The sequence below is a fragment of the Myiozetetes cayanensis genome, unplaced genomic scaffold (assembly GCF_022539395.1).
Source record: "Myiozetetes cayanensis isolate MyiCay16 unplaced genomic scaffold, myiCay2020 scf407, whole genome shotgun sequence".
In the NCBI taxonomy this organism is placed as follows: Eukaryota; Metazoa; Chordata; class Aves; order Passeriformes; family Tyrannidae; genus Myiozetetes; species Myiozetetes cayanensis.
Window position 1 is genome coordinate 1 of NW_026087640.1, and position 19,306 is coordinate 19,306.

Consider the following 19,306-nt stretch of genomic DNA (forward strand, 5'->3'; position numbering starts at 1 on the left):
GAGGGATTTCCGGGGGTCTCTGGGGTGAATTTTGGGGGTTTTGTGTGAATTTTGGGGAGGTCTCTAAAGGAGGGGGAGGGGTCCCCACCTGTCCCCACGTCCAGGGGGTCCTTCGGCCCTCGTCCTCAGTCGTCCTCTGGCCCCTCCCCTGAGCAGCTCCCAGGGGTCCGCCCGGGGGCGGCGGGGTCCGGGAGCCCCTCCAGGGGGAGGGGCCACAACAAATCCCACAGGGACCCCAGAGACCCCACAGAGCCTGGGAAAGGGGGAGGGGCAGGGTCACACAGGGAGGGGCATGGGGAGGGGCCGGGGGTGGGGATGGGGGGAGGGGCTGGGATAGGAACAAGGTGGGGAGGGCCTGTAAAGGTGGGGGGAGGGGCCAGGGGTCGATCTGTGGGGCTGGGGGGAGGGGCTGGGCTGGGAACAGGGTGGGGAGGAGCTGTAAATAGGGTGGGGAGGGGCTGTGAGGGTGGGGAGGGGCCAGGGCTCAATCTGTGGGGAGGGGTCTGTGAGGGTGGGAGAGGGGCCAAGGCTCAATCTGCGGGGGAGGGGCTGCAAATAGGGTAGGGGAGGGGGTCTGTGAGGGTGGGGAGGGGCCAGGGCTCAATCTGGGGAGGAGGGGCTGTTAACAGGGTGGGGGAGGGGCCGTGGGAAGGGGCTTGGGGCAGGGTGGGGAGGGGCCATGAGAACCACAGGTGAGGGGGAGGGGGTGGGGGTGGTGTCCCGCCCCTCCCCCACACCCTGACCTGCAGCCAATGGCGAAGCAGCTGGAGAGCGACATCAGCCAATCGGGTGAGGGGTCTCCACCGCCCCGCCCCCCTCACCACCCCCCACTGCAGCAGCTCCGGCACCGAGGGCCGGCCCTGCGGGTCAGGATCCAACATGGCCGCCAGGACCGCCTGGAACTCGGGGGACAGCCCTGGGGGAGGGGGGCACCTCAGGGGTCCTCCCCCTCCCCCTCTTTCAGAGGCTCCTCCCCACCTTTTGGCCCCTCCCCACCTGTAGGTCAGCCCTTCATCCATTGGCCCCTCCCCTCTCTTGGCCCCTCCCCACCCATAAACCCCTCCCACCTCCCTTTGCTCCTCCCTCGTCCTGTCCCACACCCAGGGGCCCCTCCCCCACATCCATTGGCCCCTCCCCATCCCTTTCCCCTCCCCCACCTCTGGAGGTCCCTCCCCATCCCATCCTCCACCCCCACTGACCCCTCCCCCACCCATAGGCCCCTCCCACCCCAACAGATGCCCCTCCCCACCCATAGGCCCCTCCCCATTTCATTTGCCCCTCCCCCACCGTAGGCCCTCCCACACCCCAAATTCCCCTCCTCCCCTAAACCCCTCCCCTCCCCCTCACCTTCCCCCGGGTCCAGGAGGCCGCCGCCCCTCCCCCTGTGCGCAGGCTCCTCCACCCTCTCCCCAGGCCGGGAGCCTCCGGGACCCCGAGGCTCGGCCAGGGCCAAGCCCAGACTGAAAACGTCCCGGGGGCCCCCCGGCCCACGCCAGCGCCTCGGGGCCACGTACCCGGGGTCCCCTCCCCACCCCAGGGCCCCTCCCCCTCCCAGGGCGTGGCCAGCCCAGTCGGCCAATCGGCGCGGCCGCGGGGAGTCAGCAGGACGTTGTCGGGCTTGAGGTCCCCGTGGGAGACCCCCCGGGCGTGCAGGTGGCCCAGGGCCCCCAGCAGGTCCCAAAGGTACCCCCGGAGCCGCCACTCGGCCAGGGGGGACCCCTCGGGGGGCTCGCCCGATGGGGGGGCGTCCCCGGGGCTGGACACGCCCCCTGGGTGCCCCTCAGCCAATGGGGAGGCGTCCCCGGGGCTGGACACGCCCCCTGGGTGCCCCTCGGCCAATGGGGAGGTGTCCCCGGGGGAGGACACGCCCCCTGGGTGCCCCTCGGCCAATGGGGAAGGGGAGAGGGGGTTGGGCTTGGCCACGCCCTCTTGGTATCCCTCGGCCAATGGGGAGGTGGGTTTGGAGGAGGCCACACCCCTTTGGTGGCTCTCGGCCAATAGGGAGGTGGGTTTGGGGTTGGCCACGCCCCCCACATGCCTCTCATCCAATGGGAAAAAGGAGGCGGATTCGGGGTTGGCCACGCCCCCCTGATGCCCCTCGGCCAATGGGGAAGGGGATTTGGGGTTGGCCACGCCCCCCTGGTGCCCTTCGGCCAATGGGAAAAGGGAGGTGGCGTTGGGGCTGGCCACGCCCCCCTGGCGCCCCTCAGCCAACGGGGAAGGGGACTTGGGATTGGCCCCGCCCCCCCGGCGCCACCAGGCCAATAGGGAGCGTCCCAGAGCGGAGGCCACGCCCCCCGGGCCGCCCTGGGCCCCGCCCCCCGCGCGCCATTGGTCGGCCAGGGAGCCGGCGGGGCAGGGGGGGCTCAGGAGGTGGAGCCGCCCCCGCTCGAGCCACGCCCCCTGCAGGGGCAGCAGGTGCGGGTGAGGCCCCGCCCACAACTGGGCGGAGACCTCGGCCAGCCAATGGCGACGCTGGGCGGGGCCCGACAGGGGGCGCAGGGAGCGCTTCAGGGCAAAGGGGCGGCCGTCCCAGACCCGGATCACCTGGGGGAGGGGCAGAGACAAAGGGGGAGGGGTCAGACACAGGGGGAGGGGCGGCCGTCGGGGCGCTGGATCACCTGGGGAGGGGCACATGGGGAGGGTCAGAGAGAAAGGGGGAGGGTCAGAGGAGTCATGGTGGGGAGGGGTGACCGTCGGAGATGCGGATCACCTGGGGGAGGGGCGGAGAGGGGGTCAGAGAGAAGAGGGGAGGGTCATGGATGGGGAGGGGGCAGAGACAAAGGGGAGGAGTCATGGTGGGGAGGGACAGCCGTCGGGAATCGGATCACCTGGGGAGGGGCACAGGAGGGGTCATGGATGGGGAGGGCAGAGACAAAGGGGGGAGGGTTATTGGGGTCATGGTGGGGAGGGGCAGAGAGAAAGGGAGGGTCAGAGAGAGGAGGAGGGTCAGAACACGGGGAGGGGCAGCCAGTCACACACGGATCACCTGGGGGGAGGGTGGAGAGAGGGGAGGAGTCGAGAGAGAAAGGGGAGGGGTCAGAGATGGGGGAGGTCAGAGAGAAAGGGGAGGGGTCAGAGGGAAAAGAGGAGGGGTCAGAGACAAAGGGAGGGGTCAGAGAGGGGAGGGGTTGTGGGGTCATGGTGGGGAGGGGAGGCCATCGGACACGCGGATCACCTGGGGAGGGGCAGACACACGGGGAAGGGTTATTGGGGGTCATGGATGGGGGAGGGGCACAGGGGGAGGGGTCAGAGAGAGGAGGAGGGTTATTGGGGTCATGGTAGGGGAGAGACACAGGGGAGGGGTCAGAGGGGAGGGGTCAGAGAGAAAGAGGGAGGGGCAGAGGCACAGGGGAGGGGTCAGAGAGAGGAGGGTTTTTAAGGTCATGGTGAGGGAAGGGCGGCAGTTGGACACGCGGATCACCTGGGGGAGGGCAGAGGGGAGGGGTCAGAGAGGTCATGGTGGGAGGGGCGGCCATCGCAGACACGGATGACCATGGGGGAGGAGGGCAGAAGGGAGGGTCAGAGACGGAGGGGAGGGGGGCAGAGACAGTGGGGCAGTGGTCAGAGAAGGGGAGGGCTGAATGGGGGAGGGGTCAAGGGTGTTTGTGGGAGGGGCCAAGGGGGAGGGGCGAGAGGGTGATGGGGAGGGGCCAAGGAGGGAGGGGAGGAGTGAGGGATGGGGGAGGGGTGATGGAGCTTAGGGTGACCCCTCCCCACCCCTGTGACCCCTCCCCACCCTGTGAGCCCCTCCCCCTCCTCACCTTCAGCACCTCCCCTGGAGCCCCGCCCGAGGGTCCCCACGACCCAGAAGCTGCTGAAGGTGGGGGAGGGCCCGAGGGGGCGGGACCAGCTGGATGACCCCGCCCTCCCTGGCCCCTCCCCACACTCCCTCCTCCTTCTGGCAGGCCCAGGGTGGGGAGGGGCCTGGCCTGAGATGCGGCTGAGGGGGCGGGAGGCGGCGGGGGGGGGCGTGGGGGAGGGCATCGGGGGAGGTGGGGAGGGGCTGGGATGGGGATGGAGGAGGAGAGAGAGAAAAGGGAGAGGGGCAGTTAGAGATACAGGGGGAGGGGCTCATGCGACCCTCCCCACCTCAGCACCCATCAGAGACCCCTCCCCCACCCTGAGCCCCTCCCCACTCCTGAGCTCCTCCCCAATTCAGGATATACGCCCAGCCCCTCCCCACCGAAGGCCCCCTTCCTAAACCCTCCCCCACCCCAAAACCCCCAAACCCCTCCCCACCCCAAATCCCCCAAACCCTCCCCACCCCAAATCCCCCTCAAACCCCTCCCCACCCCAAATCCCCAAACCTCCCCCAACCCCCTAAAGCCCCTCCCCAAATCCCCAGGCCCCTCCCCACCCCAAATCCCCCTCAAACCCCTCCCCCCATCCTGATTCTTCCCCTCTCCCTCCCCCCTTCACCTTCCCGGCAGTCACGTGACTGTGGGGTGGGGGTGGGGAGAGGTCCTAGTAGGTCACGTGACTCTCGTGAGGGGTCCTGGGGAGTCTCATGCGGCAACTCTGTTTCGTTTTGGGGGGGGAGGGGCGGCGGCTCCTCCGTTTCCCGCCACGCGCCCCAAAAAGCCACAAAGCCCCCCCCTCCTTCCTGTCAGCCAATCCGAGCCACTTCCGGTCAGGGCACTCTGTACGCCTCCTTCTGGCTCCTCCCTCCTTTGGCCCCGCCCGGTTTTCCCTTTTATTGCTCTTTTTTTCCCGTTTTATTTCTATTTTTTGCCATTTTATCCCCCTCTTTTTTTTTTTTGTCTCTATTTCATTGCCCTTTTTTCAGCCACTTTATTTCCCTTGATTTAAACCACTTTATTGCATTTTCCCCTTTTCCCCCATTTTATTCCCTTTTCCCCCATTTCCCCCTTTATTTCCCCATCCTACCCACCCTTTCCCCCTTTTCGCCATCCCCCTCCCTCAATTTCGGACCCCTCCCCGCCCCATTTCGGAACTCAACCTCTCAAAAAAAAAAAACCCCTACAGCCTCTCTTTTTTATTTCCCTTTTGCACATTTTATTTCCTTTTCCCCCCTCCCCGTTTTCCTTCCCAACCCTCCCCTCCCCTCCCTCAACCCCCTCAACCCCCCCCTCAAACTCCCCACCCTCCTCAGGACGATCCCAGCGATGATGACGATGCTGATGTCGATGAGTCCTCCGGGCCGGCAGGGGGCGCCGTTGCGGGGGAGGGGCGTGACGAAAGCCACGCCCCCGGCGCGGGGGGCGATCCAATGGGCGTAGGCGCTGACCCTCGTGTAGACCCCCGGCCGTTTGGGGACCCCGCACCCCTCCCCCCAACTCACGATCCCCGCCAGGACCCACCGGCCCCGGGCCGGGCACACCAGGGGACCCCCCGAGTCACCCTGGGGGGCAAAGGGCAAAGGTCACATCAGGGGAGACCCCCCCCCGGGCACACCAGGGGACCCCCCGAGTCACCCTGGGGGGCAAAGGGCAAAGGTCACATCAGGGGACCCCCCGGCCACCAGGGGACCCCGGAGTCACCCTGGGGCAAAGGGCAAGGGTCACACCAGGGACCCCGAGTCACGCCCAGGGCCCCAGAGTCACCCTGGGGGGGCAAAGGGCAAAGGTCACACCAGGGGAGACCCCCCCCGAGTCACCCTGGGGGGCAAAGGTCAAAGGTCACACTAGGGAGACTCCCCGAGTCACTCCTGGGGGCAAAGGTCACATCAGGGACCCCGAGTCACCCTGGGGGCAAAGGCAAAGGTCACACCCAGGGGACCCCCGAGTCACCCTGGGGGGAGCCAAGGGCAAAGGTCACATCCAGGGGAGACCCCGGGGGAGTCACCCTGGGGGCAAGGGAGCAAAGGTCACATCAGGGAACTCCCGAGTCACCCTCTGGGGGGCAAGGGCAAAGGTCACATCAGAGACCCCCTGGGCAACACCAGGGGACCCCCAAGTCACCCACTGGGGGCAAAGGGCAAAGGTCACACCAGGGGACTCCCCGGAGTCACCCTGGGGGCAAAGGTCCAAGTGGGTCCCGGGGTGCTGGGTGAGGGGACCTCCAATGGTGCCACCCAGACCCTCCCACGGTGTCCCCAAGACCTTGGGGTCCCCCAAGGTGCCACCAAGCCCCCCCATGTTTTGTGTGTCCCCCCCATCCATGTCCCACCCCTGTGGGTGTCCCTCCCCACCCTGCAGGTGTCCCCAATCCCCCATGGTGTCCTCCTCTAGGCCCCTCGTGGTGTCCCCATCCCCCTTGGTGTCCTCCAAATCACCACCCACGTTGGTGTCCCCAGGCCAGCCCCTCCCCCACCTTCCAGGTGTCCCTATGTCCCCTCCCCCCTCGGGTGTCCCTCCCCCACCTTGCAGGTGTCCCCAGCCCCTCCCCACCTTGCAGGTGTCCTCAGGTCCCCTCCCCACCTTGCAGGTGTCCCCTCCCCACCCTGCAGGTGTCCCCAAGCTGCCCCTCCCCCACCCTGCAGGTGTCCCCACCTCTGCCTCTCCCACCTTGCAGGGTGTCCTTGCCGCCTGGGCGTGTGCCGGCACACATCATGTCTCGTCCTGGATGTGGCGGGGGAGGAGCCCTGCCCAGGTCGGTGCCGTAGAGACGCCGGCACAGCCCCAGCGCCAGCACCGGCACCTCCAGCTGCTGCAGCCGCCGCGGCGCCGGCAGGTCCTCTGGGGGGAGGGGCGGGGGTTGGACCCTCTGGGAACACCCGGGGGGGTCTTCACCCCATTGGGGTCCCACTGACCCCCATTGGGTGGCATGGACCCCCATTGGGTCCCATTGACTCCAGTTGGGTCCCATTGACTCCAGTTGGGTCCCATTGACCCCAGTTGGGTTCCATTGACCCCAGTTGGGTCCCCTTGACCCCCTTGCCCATTGGCCCCTTGTCCCAGTTGTCCCATTGACCCAGTTGGGTCAGCCTCTGGGTCCCATTGACCCCCATTGGGTCTCATTGACCCCACCTTGGTCCCAGTTGGGTCCCATTGACTCCCCCCTTGGCCCCAGTTGGGTGGCATTGACCCCCATTGGGTCCCCTTGACCCCCATTGTGTCCCATTGACCCCCCTTGGGTCCCATTGATCCCAGTTGGGTCCCATTGACCCCCATTGGGTGGCCTTGAACCCCCTTGACCCCAGTTGGGTTCCACTGACCCCACTTGGGTGGCCTTGACTCCAGTTGGGTCCCATTGACCCCAGTTGGGTTCCATTGACCCCCATTGGGTGGCCTTGACCCCACTTGGGTCCCATTGACCCCCATTGGGTGGCATGGACCCCCCTTGGGTCCCAGTGACCACAGTTGGGTCCCATTGACCCCAGTTGGGTCTGACCATTGACCCCAGTTGGGTCCCAGTGACCACAGTTGGGTTCCATTGACCCCAGTTGGGTCCCATTGACCCCCCTTGACCCCAGTTGGGTCCCATTGACTCCAGTTGGGTCCCATTGACCCCAGTTGGGTCCCATTGACCACCCTTGACCCCAGTTGGGTCCCATTGACCCCAGTTGGGTCCCACTGACTCCAGTTGGGTCCCATTGACTCCAGTTGGGTCCCATTGACCCCAGTTGGGTCCCATTGACTCCAGTTGGGTTCCATTGACCCCCCTTGACCCCAGTTGGGTGGCTTTGATTCCCCTTGACCCCAGTTGGGTCCCACTCACCCCCCTTAGGTGGCATGGACCCCCCTTGACCCCAGTTGGGTTCCATTGACCCCTGTTGGGTGGCCTTGACCTCAGTTGGGTCCCATTGACCCCCATTGGGTCCCATTGACCCCCCTTGGGTCCCATTGACCCCTGTTGTGTCCCATTGACTCCCATTAACCCCAGTTGGGCCCCATTGACTCCCATTGACCCCAGTTGGGTCCCATTGACCCCCCTTGACCCCAGTTGGGTCCCATTGAATCCAGTTGGGTCCCATTGACCCCCATTGGGTCCCATTGACCCCCCCTTGACCCCAGTTGGGTCCCATTGACCCCAGTTGGGTGCCCTTGAGCCCAGTTGGGTCCCATTGACCCCAGTTGGGTCCCATTGACCCCCCTTGAGGCGAGTTGGGTGGCTTTGATTCCCCTTGGCCCCACTTGGGTCCCATTGACCCCAGTTGGATCCCATTGACCCCTGTTGGGTGGCCTTGACCCCAGTTGGGTCCCTTTGACCTTCCTTTACTCCAGTTGGGTCCCATTGACCCCAGTTGACCCCCATTGGGTCCCATTGACCCCCCGTGACCCCCATTGGGTCCCATTGACCACAGTTGGGTGGCCTCGACCCCAGTTGGGTTCCATTGACCCCAGTTGAGCTCCATTGACTCCAGTTGACCCCTGTTGACCCCAGTTGACTCCCATTGACCCCAATTACCCCCAGTTGACTCTTGTTGATCCCAGTTGACCTCAGTTGACTCCTGTTGACCTCAGTCTACCCCAGTTACCCCCAGTTGACCTCAGTCCACCCCAGGTACCCCCAATTTTCGCCTGTTGACCCCAGTTGCCCCCAGTTGACCCCCATTGACCCCAGTTGACCTCAGTCCACCCCAGGTGACACCCACTGACCCCAGTTGACCCCAGTTGACTCCCATTGACCCCAATTGCCCCCAGTTGCCCCCAGTTGACCTCAACCCACCCCAGTTGCCCCCCCCTTTTTGTAGCCCCTCCCCCTCACCTCCCTCGGCGACGTCCCCCCATCCGGTGGCGACGCAGCGGGTGCCGGGGGGGAAGGTGAGGGTGGGGGAGGGGAGGCAGACGGGTCTGACGGTGGGGCCGTAGGGGACGGGACGGGCCAGGCGGCCCAGGGCGATGTCACCGCTCGTGGCCTCGCCCGCGTACCCCGGGTGGGGGAGGAGCTCGGCCAAGGGCACGGCCACGCCCACCCCGGGGGGTCCCGACAGCTCCCGCACCCCCAACAGCACCGAGTACGCCCGGGGGTCCCGGCTCCTGCAGGGGGAGGGAAGGGGGGTGGGGGAGGGTGGGATGGGGACATGGCCCCTCCCCTTCACCACCCAGCTGTGGGAACCCCGAAACTGGAGCCCCCACCCCACCATGGCACCCCAAAACTGAACCCAGTATGGGGTCCCACCACCCCCACCCACCTGAGGACCCCAGAACTGGTCCCAGTATGGGGGTCCCAACACCCCCACCCATCTGAGGATCCCAGAACTGGTCCCAGTATGGGGGTCCCACCACCCCCATCCACCATGGCACCCCAAACTGGTCCCAGTATCAGGTCCCCCCACCCCCACCCACACTGAGGACCCCAGAACTGGTCCCAGTATGGGGATCCCACCACCCCCACCCATCATGGCACCCCAAACTGATCCCAGTATGGAGGTTCCATCACCCCCACCCACCTGAGGACCCCAGAACTGGTCCCAGTATGGGGGTCTCCCACCCCCACCCACTTGAGGACCCCAGAACCGATCCCACCATGGGTCCCTCACCCCACCTCCGGGGTCCCCAGAACTGATCCCACCATGGGGTCCCCCACCCCCTGAGGACCCCAAAACTGATCCCACCATGGGGTCTCCCCACCCCCACTCCCCCGGGTCCCCCTTGCCCCTCCCCTCCGCCTCCGGGGTCCCCAGAACTGGTCCCAGTATGGGGTACCCCACCCCACCCCCTGCCCCTCCCCCGCCCCCGGGGTCCCCGCTCACCCCTGCAGGCAGTGGGCCGCCGTCAGCACCCACTGGGGGCCACGAGGACACCCCACAGACGTGGGTGCCCCCCGCTGGAGGCTGCCCTGCCACGGCCACCGCCCTCCCCGCGTCCTCCCCCGTTCCGCACCAGAGGGGGAGGGCCGGCCGGCCGCACACTGGGGGAGGGGAGGAGGGGTTAGGGGGACACTTTGGGGACAATTTGGGGACACTTTGGGAGGGGTTGGGGACACTTTGAGGACACTTTGGGGACACTTTGGGGACTTGGGATGGGGATTGGGGATATTGAGGACAGTTGGGGACTCTTTGGGGACACTTTTGGGGGTTGGGGACAATTTGGGGGGTTGGGGACATTGGGGGCACTTTGGGAGGGGGTTGGGGACACTTTTGGGGGTTGGGGACACTCTGGGGACACTTTGGGGGTTGGAGACACTTTGGGGACAATTTGGGGACACTCTGGGGGCACTTTGGGGACACTTTGGAGGATTGGGGACAATTTAGGGACACTTTGGGGACACTTTGGGGGGTTGGGGACAATTTGGGGACACTGGAGGACACCGGGGAGGGTTGGGGACACTTGGGGGCTGGGGACACTTTGGGACAGTTGGGGACAATTTGGGGACACTCTGGGAGGGGGTTGGGGACACTTTGGGGGTTGGGGACACTTTGGGGACACTTTGGGACACTTGGGGACACTTTGGGACAATTTGGGGACACTTTGGAGGGTTGGGGACACTTTGGGGACCCTCTGGGACACTTTTGGGGGGGTTGGGGACATTTTGGGGACATTTTGGGGACAGGGGAGGAGGGTTGGGGACATTGGGGACACCTTAGGGACCCCTGGGGGTCATCTGGGGACAGTTTGGGGACATCAGAGGGGTCAGGAGGGAGTTGGGGAGGGGGTCACCCAAGATGGGGGAGGGACATTTGGGGACCCCCCCGGGGCCATCTGGGGACATTTTGGGGTCATTTGGGGACATTTTGGGGACATTTGGGGCTGTTTGGGGACATTTTTGGGTCATTTGGGGTCATTTGGGGATATTCTGGGGTAATTTTGGGGTCATTTGAGGACATTTTGGGGTCATTTGGGGACATTTTGAGGTCATTTGGGGACATTTGGGGACATTTTGGGGTCATTTGGGGACATTTTGGGACTCACCCAACTCGGTCTCCGACATCTCAGAGGTCCCATCTGGGGGGGGGAAGGGTTAGAAAAAGGGGGGGTCACGAGGGGGTGAACCCCCAAATTTACCCCCCCCGGGACCCCAAAATCCCCCAGTGACCCCAAAATCCACCCCGGGACCCCCCAAAATCCTCCCCCCCCCTTCCATAGGACCCCAAAATCCAGCGGGGACCCCCAAAAATCGAATCCCATAAAGGGGGGGGACCCCAAAAATCCCACCTTGGAACCCCCAAAAATGGGGTCCCAAAAAGGGGGGGACCCCAAAATCCCACTCAGGGGACCCCCAAAAATCAGGTCCCAAAAAGGGGGGGACCACAAAAACTTCAGCGGGGGGACCCCAAAATCCACTCAGGGACCCCCAAAATCAGGTCCCAAAAAGGGGGGGACCCCAAAAATCGGGATCCATTCAGGGGGCACCCCAAAAATCCCACCTGGGAACCCCCAAAAATGGGGTCCCAATTAAAGGGAACCCCAAAAATCGGGTCTTAGAAAGGGGGAACCCCAAAAATCCCATACGGGGGTGTCCCAAAAATGGGGTCCCAAAAAGGAGGGACCCCAAAAATCCCAACCGGGGGGACCCCAAAAATCCCACCTTGGAACCCCCCAAAATCAGGTCCCAGAAAGGAGAGGAACCCCAAAGAAAGAAACACCCCCCCCCTCCCCCTCCCCAAATCTTACCCGTGGGGGGGTCCCGGGGCGTGACGTCACAGCCGAGGGTCACGAGCAGCAGGAGGGGGAGGGGCAGGAGGGCCCTCGGGGTCCCCATCGCGCCCCCCCAAAAAAAAAACCTCCCAAACACCCGCGGGCCGCCCCTCCCCCCCCGTGGGAACCCCCTTAAATGGGGGCGGGGGGTGGGGGAGGGGCGGCGTGGGGGAGGGGCGGGGCGACGCCGTCCGACGGGTCTCGCCCACGCGGGGAGGGGCAGGGGACACACCCACCCTCCCCCCCAAAAAGTGGGGGTGAAGCCACGGGGTGGGGGGAGGGGCGGGGGACCCTAAATATGGAGGGGGAGAAAGGGGAAGGGCGAGCGCCCCCAAATTTGGGGGGAGGGAAGGAAATCCCCTAAATCCCCCTAAAACCCCCTCAGGACCTCCCTAAAATCCCCCAAACCACCCCAAAACTCCCTCAAATCCCCTAACCCCCCCAAAAACCCCAAAACTCCCACAACCCCTAAAATCCCCAGAACCCCTCAAACCCCCAACCCCCCCAAAATCCCCCCAAGCCAAAAACCCCCAAAAAACCCCTAAAACTCCCCAAACCCCCTAAAATCCCCCAGAACCCCTCAAAACCCCCCAAAATCCCCCAAAATCCCCCAAACCAAACCCCTCCCCAAAAAACCCCTAAAACTCCCCAACCCCCTAAAATCCTCCCCAAACCCCCCAAAATCCTAAACCCCCTAAAATCCCCCAACCCTCCCTAAAATCCCACAAAGCCCCACCCCCAAAAAAACCCCATAAAACTTCCCAAACTCCCCTAAAATCCCTCAAAACCCCCTAAACTCCTCAACCCCCAAAAACCCTAAACCCCCTAAAATCTCCCAAAACCCCCAAAAATCCAACCCCCAAAACCCTCAACCCCCCCAAACCCCCCAAACTCCCCTAAAATCCCCCCAAACCCCCTAAAATCATCCCCAAACCCCCAAAAATCCAACCCCCAAAATCCCTAACGCCCCCAAAAACTCGCCCTAACCCCCCAAAACCGCCCAAATCCCCTAAAACCCCCAAAACCCCCCAAAAATCAACCCCCAAAACCCCCAACCCCCAAAAACTGCCTCAAAACCCCTAAAATCCCTCAACCCCCAAAATCCAACCTCCAAAAACCCCAAACCCCCAAAACTCCGCTCCAAAACCCCTAAAATCCCCAAACCCCCGAAAATCCAACCCCAAAAACCCCAACCCCCAAAACCCGCCCCAAACTCCCCTAAATCCCCCAAACTCCCTAAAATCCCCAAAATCCCCTAAAATCCCCCCCGTTCCCTCCCCAAGATGGCGCCTGCTCCCCACACAAAATGGCGGCCGCTCCCGACCCTCACAAAATGGCGCGAAACCCCCGACCTTCCCAAGATGGCGGCGCCTCCCCGAGGGTTCGGCGCGGACCTTCCCAAGATGGCGACTTAAAATTAAATAAAATAAATAACCAATTGGGCGTGGTTTCGCCGGCTGCGCCTGCGCCGTTGGCGCCGCGGGGGCCGCTGGGATCGCGGCGGACCCGGCGCTGAGGGAGCCGGAGGAGCGGCCGCGATGGTAGGGACGGATTTTTGGGGGTTTGGGGGTCGGGGGCTCGGAATAAACCCTGGGGGCTCAGCGGGGCGGGCGGGACCCTCCCCACCCTGGAGAGCCCCAAACGGGGAGGAGAAACCCCCACAGGACTCCCCATCCCCCCCAAATTCCCTCCAACTCCTTCCTCGCGGGGCCCCCTCAGGGAGGCCACGCCCCCCTCTCGAGAGCCCCGCCCCCTTCACAACGTAAGACACGCCCCCAGTCGCCTTATATAGACAGGACACGCCCCCTCCTCAGAGGAGGACACGCCCCCGTTTCGCTAGCCCCGCCCCCTTCACGCCGTAAGACACGCCCCCAATCGCCTTATATGGGCAGGACACGCCCCCTTCTCGGGGAGGACACGCCCCCCGCGTGTAGACCACGCCTTATAAGGTTAAACCACGCCCCTACGTGAATTAACCACGCCCCCAACACGGATGGGTCCGCCCCTTTTTTGCTTGGCCACGCCCTTTTTTCCATTAACCCCGCCCCCAGGACGTGTTCCTGATGATCCGGCGCCACAAGACGACGATTTTCACCGAGGCCAAGGAATCCTCCACCGTCCTGGAGCTCAAACGCATCGTGCAGGGCATCCTGCACCGGCCACCGGAGCATCAGAGACTTTATAAGGTATAAAATGGGGGAAAATGGGTTAAAAATGGGGCTGGGGGCATCCTGCACCGGCCACCAGAGCACCAGAGGCTTTATAAGGTAAAATATGGGTTAAAAATGGGGGAAAATGGGTTAAAATGGGTTAAAAATGGGTTAAAATGGGTTAGAATGGGTTTAAAATGGGGTTAAAATGGGTTAAAAATGGGTTAAAAATGGGTTAAAAATGGGTTAAAAATGGGGTTAAAATGGGTTAAAAATGGGTTAAAAATGGGGTTAAAATGGGGTTAAAATGGGTTAAAATGGGTTAAAAATGGGTTACAATGGGTTAAAAATGTGTTCAAATGGGGGGCAAAAGGGGGTAAAATGGGTAAAAATGGGGGGAAAGTGGGATTAATGGGTTCAAATGGGGGAAAACACATTTTAGGGGTTCCTGGGTGGGGTTTTTGGGGTGAATTTGGGTGATTTTGGGGGTTTTTTACCCCCCCCAGGACGATCAGAGTGGTTTTTTGGGGTGATTTTGGGGTGGTTTTGCCCCCCCAGGACGATCAGGGTGGGGTTTTTGGGATCCCTGAGTGTATTTCTGGGGTCTCTGAGTGTATTTGGGGGGTTTTTTGGGGTGAATTTTTGGTGGTTTTGCCCCCCCAGGACGATCAGGGTGGGTTTGGGGGGTCCCAAGGTGTATTTTTGGGGTGAATTTGTGGTGTTTTTGCCCCCCCAGGACGATCAGGGTGGGTTTTTGAGGTGGATTTGGGTGAATTTTTGCTGTTTTTGCCCCCCCAGGACGATCAGGGTGGGTTTTTGAGGTGAATTTGGGTGATTTTGGGGTGTTTTTGCCCCCCCAGGACGATCAGGGTGGGTTTGGGGGGTCCCAAGGTGTATTTTTGGGGTGAATTTGTGGTGTTTTTGCCCCCCCAGGACGATCAGGGTGGGTTTTTGGGGTGAATTTGGGTGATTTTGGGGTGTTTTTGCCCCCCCAGGACGATCAGGATGGGTTTTTGAGGTGAATTTGTGGTGTTTTTGCCCCCCCAGGACGATCAGCTCCTCGAGGACTCGAAGACTTTGGGCGATTGTGGCTTCACGAGTCAAACAGCGCGGCCCCAGGCCCCGGCCACCGTGGGGCTGGCCCTCAGGAGGGGGGTCAGTGGGGCTGGGGGCCGGGGGTCTCTTTGGGTCATTTTGAGGATTTGAGGGGATTTGGGGGATTTGGGGGTTTGGAGGGGTTTTGGGGGTCCTGGGAGCCCGGCCACCGTGGGGCTGGCCCTCAGGAGGGGGTCAGTGGGGCTGGGAGGCCGGGGGTCTCTTTGGGTCATTTTGAGGGGATTTGGGGGATTTGAGGGGATTTGGGGGTTCTGGGGGTTTGAGAGGTCCTGGGGGATTTTGGGGGTCCTGGGGGTTCCTGGGGGTTCTGGGGTTCCTGGAGGGATTTTGGGGGTTCCTGGGGGATTTTGGAGGGTCCTGGAGGGATTTTGGGGGTCCTGGAGGGATTTGGGGGTTTCTGGGGGTATTTTGGGGGTCCTGGGGTATTTTGGGGGTTCCTGGGGATTTTGGGGGTCCTGGAGGGATTTTGGGGGTCCTGGAGGGATTTGGGGGTTTCTGGGGTATTTTGGGGTTCCTGGGGATTCTGGGGGTTCCTGGGGGATTTTGGGGATTTCTGGGGTCCTTTGGCATTTTGGGGGTTCTGGAGGGGTTTGGGGTTTCCTGGGTGGGATTTTCAGGCCCCGAGGGTGATTTTGGGGTGGGGGAGGGGATTTGGGGTTCCCCTCCCCCCGACCCCCGCCGTGCCCTCCCCCGCAGAGGAGGCGCTCGAGGGGCTCAGGATCGAGCCCTTCTCCAGCCCCCCGGAGCTGCCGGACGTGATGAAGCCCCAGGACTCGACCGGGCCGCCACCGACCCCCTGCCCTGATACCTCGGGGGATTGGGGTCGTGGACCCCCTGGGATTTGGGGGAGTTTGGGGGTTGTGGGAGGTTTTTTTGGGGGATTTAGGGTTGAAATGGAGATTTGGGGTTGTGGGACCCCTCCCCATCCTGGGGGAGATTTGGGGGTCCCAAATGGAGCTTTGGGGGTTTTGGGGGTCGTGGACCCCCTGGGAAGGGATTTGGGGCAGTTTGGGGGGCTTAAGGGGATTTTGAGACCCCAACAGGGGGATTTGGGGGCTACAAAGGGGTTGGGGGAGGGGTCTGGTCATGGTTTGGATATTTTAGGGGGTCCCAAGGGGGTCCCACACGTGTTTTGGGGGGTTTTGGGGGTCCCACCCGTGTATTTGGGGGTCCCACACGTTTTTGGGGGTCCCACACATGTATTTTGGGGGTCCCACACGTTTTTTGGGGGTCCCACACATGTATTTTGGGGTCTCACGTTTTGGGGGTCACACGAGTGTGATTTTGAGGGGGGTGGGGGAGGGGTCCCGTGTGTGTCCTGAGCGCCCCTCCCCATTTGTGTGTCCCCTTCCCCAAAATAAACTCCCCCCTCCCCTGCGGCTCCATCTGGGGTCCCTCTGAGCGGCTCCTTGGGCTGGGGGAGGGGGATTTTTGGGGGTCCTGGGAGGGTTTGGGGGTCCCAAAAGGGGATTGGGGGAATTTGGGGGTCCCAGGAGGGTCCCGAGGGGGTTTTGGGGGTCCCAAGAGAGGTTTTGTGGCTTTTGGGGGCTCCCCTCCCTAAACCCACCCAAGCCCTCCCCAGTCACAAACCACGCCCCCAGATAAGCCCTGCCCCCAGTCAAGCCACGCCCACTCCGTTTTTCGACCATTTTAATGTAAAACAAAACTTTGGGGGAAAAAGGGAAACAACGTCCAAAAAAAGGGGGCGGGGCTCGGAAGGAAAAGGGGCGGGGTCTGCGAGGAAAGGGCGGGGCTCGAACAGCGCTGGGCGGGACCTGGAAAGGAAAAAGGGGGCGGGGTTTGTGGAGAAGTGGGAGGGGCTTGAGGAGGAAAAGGGGGCGGGGTTTGCAGACGGGCGGAGCTTCGAGGGGGCGGAGCTGCAAGAGAAGAGAGGGGTGAGGGGCGGGGCCGCCCCACAGCGCCCCCAGCGGCCGGGAGGACCCACGGCGGCCCCTTTTTGGGGAGGGGTCTGGACCCACAGGGGGATTTTTGGGGGTGGGGAGGGTCTGGCCCATTTTAGGGGGTTCGACCCCCCAATCTTGAAGGGGGAAGGGCGGGGTGTGCCCCTCCCCACACCTACCGGCCGCCGGGGCCCCGGAGCGGCTCCGGAGGGTCCTCAGAGGGTCCTGAGGGGGGACACGGGGAGGGGGTGACCCAGAGCAGGACCCCCAAAGGGACCCCGGGAGTGATGGGACCCCCTCCCCAGGAACAGCCCCACAGATCCCTCCTGGCCCCACGGCACAACTCACGGCCCCACATCCTACAAAGAACCCCAAAAACTCCCTCCCAGCCCCCATCCTACAAAGAACCCCCACAAATCCCTTTCCAGCCCCAAAACTCCCTCCCAGCCCCCAATCCTATAAAGAACCCCCAAATCCTTTTCCAGCCCCACAAATCCCTCCCTGCCCCTACAGGTCCCTTTCCAGCCCCACATCCTACAAACAGCCCCACAAATCCCTTTCCAGCCCCCAAAAACTCCCTCCCAGCCCCCCAATCCTATAAAGAACCCCCACGAATCCTTTTCCAACCCCCAGGTCCTTTTCCAACCCCACAAATCCTTTTCCAACCCCACAAACTCCCTCCCAAACCCATATCCTATCAAGAACCCCACAAATCCTTTTCCAGCCCCACAGATCCCCTCCCCACCCCCCCAGATCCTCTCCCGGCCCCATAACCAGCCCCACACGTCCCTGTCCTGCCCCACATCCTGCTCAGGACCCCACTGACCCCCTCCCAGCCCCTCGGGGGGGTCTCTGCCCCACAACCATCGACAGCCACTCACAACAAACACGGGGGAGGGAAAACCCTCCCCACCCCCACCCCCTCAAGGTGGGCTCAACTCACCCCCTGGGCCCCACAGCTCTGACCCCCAAGTGGGGCTCAGCTCACCCCCAAGATGCTCCTGCAAGGGGGCACAGGTGAGACCCCCAGCCTGGACCCCAAAATTCTGCCCCTCCCCACCCCCAGAATCACTGCTGGGACCCCCAAAATGGGGCTAAAACCCCCTCTGGGACCCCCAAAATGGGGGTTAAAATTCCCCTCTGGGCCCCAAAATCCACCCCCAAATGAGGGTCAAACCCCCTCTGGGACCCCCAAAATCCATCCCCAAATGGGTGTCAAACCCCCCCTCTGGGACCCCCAAAATCCATCCCCAAATGGGTGTCAAACCCCCCCTCTTGGACCCCCAAAATCCACCCAACAAATGGGGGTCAAAATCCCTGCAGGGCCCCAAAATCCACCCCCAAAGTGGGGTCAAGTGACATCAACTGTGCCCCCAAGTGACTCTGAATGTGCCCCCCAAGTCGCTCCCAATCCCCCAAAATTCCCCCCCTCCCCCAGACTGGGCATTTTTCACTCCAAAAACCACCCCCAAACCGGGCATTTTTCACCCCACAAATCCACCCCAAAACTGGGAATTTTCAACCCAAATTCCACCCCCAAACTGGGCATTTTTAACCCCACAAATCCACCCCCAAACTGGACATTTTCACCCCAAAATCCACCCCCAAACTGGGCACTTTTCACCCCACAAATCCACCCCAAAACTGGGCATTTTTCACACCAAAATCTACCCCCAAACCGGGCATTTTTCACCCCACAAATCCACCCCAAAACTGGGAATTTTCAACCCAAATTCCACCCCCAAACCGGGCATTTTTAACCCCGAAATCCACCCCCAAACTGGGAATTTTCACACCAAAATCCACCCCAAAATTGGACATTTTCACCCCGAAATCCACCCCCAAACTGGACATTTTAACCCCACAAATCCACCCCAAACTGGGCATTTTCACCCAAATTTCACCCCCAAACTGGGCACATTCACCCCCCCAGGTGGGGTCAATTGACCCCCAACTCCCCCAATCAATGCTCACCCCACATCTGGACACATCTGGGCCCCTCTGGGCTCAACTCCCCCCACGGCCCCACAGAGGCTCCTGCAATGGGGCAGAAATGAAGCCCCCAGACCCCCAAAATCTGCCCCCAAAATGGCTCCAATCCCTCATAAATTGGGTAAAAACCCCAAAAGAGGGGCACAAACTCCCCCAAAATGTGCCCTCCCCTCCCCCCCAAAGTGGGCTGAGGTGACCCCCTGGATGTGACCCCCAAATAGGGGCAAATCACCCCAAAATCCACCCAAAAAAGGGTCCAGGAGACCCCCCAGGTGGTCCCACAGATGTGACCCCAAAGTGACCCCAAGGTGACCCCCAATGACCCCCAAAGCAAGTCCAAGTCCCTTCGTGGGCCCCCCGGATCCACCCCCAAAACTGGGCCTTTTCACCCCAAAATCCTCCCCCCAAAGCAGGTTATTTTCACCACAGAAACCACCCCTAAACTGGGCCTTTTCACCCCAAAATCCACCCCAAAACCTGGGAATTCGCCCCCCAGACCCCAATTCCCCAAACTGACCGTTTATCCCCCAAAACTTCCCTCTAAAAACTGGGACTTTTCACCCCAACCCCCCCCAAACTGGGCATTATTACCCCAAACCCCACCCCTAAAACTGTGGGTTTTCACCCCAAAATCCACCCCCAAACCCACCCCCAAACCCGG

At 62.5% G+C, this 19,306-nt stretch overlaps 1 protein-coding gene and 2 long non-coding RNA genes across 3 annotated transcripts; 1 reads left to right on the forward strand and 2 right to left on the reverse strand.

Annotated features, from left to right (window-relative positions):
• Positions 1-9,717: 9,717 nt before the first annotated feature.
• Positions 9,718-11,630, reverse strand: LOC126647767 (uncharacterized). The gene is made up of 3 exons (XR_007630674.1): positions 11,463-11,630; positions 10,761-10,793; positions 9,718-9,759 (listed from the first exon to the last, which is right to left on the reverse strand). It is a non-coding gene; the product is annotated as an uncharacterized LOC126647767 (long non-coding RNA).
• Positions 11,631-12,959: 1,329 nt separating this feature from the next.
• On the forward strand, positions 12,960-16,357 carry LOC126647768 (elongin-B-like). Its single transcript, XM_050330294.1, has 5 exons — positions 12,960-13,027; positions 13,538-13,672; positions 14,684-14,791; positions 15,451-15,574; positions 16,335-16,357. Exons 1-5 carry the CDS (start codon positions 13,025-13,027, stop codon positions 16,355-16,357), a joined length of 393 nt encoding a protein of 130 aa, XP_050186251.1. The 5' UTR covers positions 12,960-13,024.
• A 28-nt stretch (positions 16,358-16,385) lies between these two features.
• LOC126647765 (uncharacterized) lies at positions 16,386-17,665 on the reverse strand. Its single transcript, XR_007630673.1, has 2 exons — positions 17,597-17,665; positions 16,386-16,527 (listed from the first exon to the last, which is right to left on the reverse strand). It is a non-coding gene; the product is annotated as an uncharacterized LOC126647765 (long non-coding RNA).
• Positions 17,666-19,306: the final 1,641 nt, after the last annotated feature.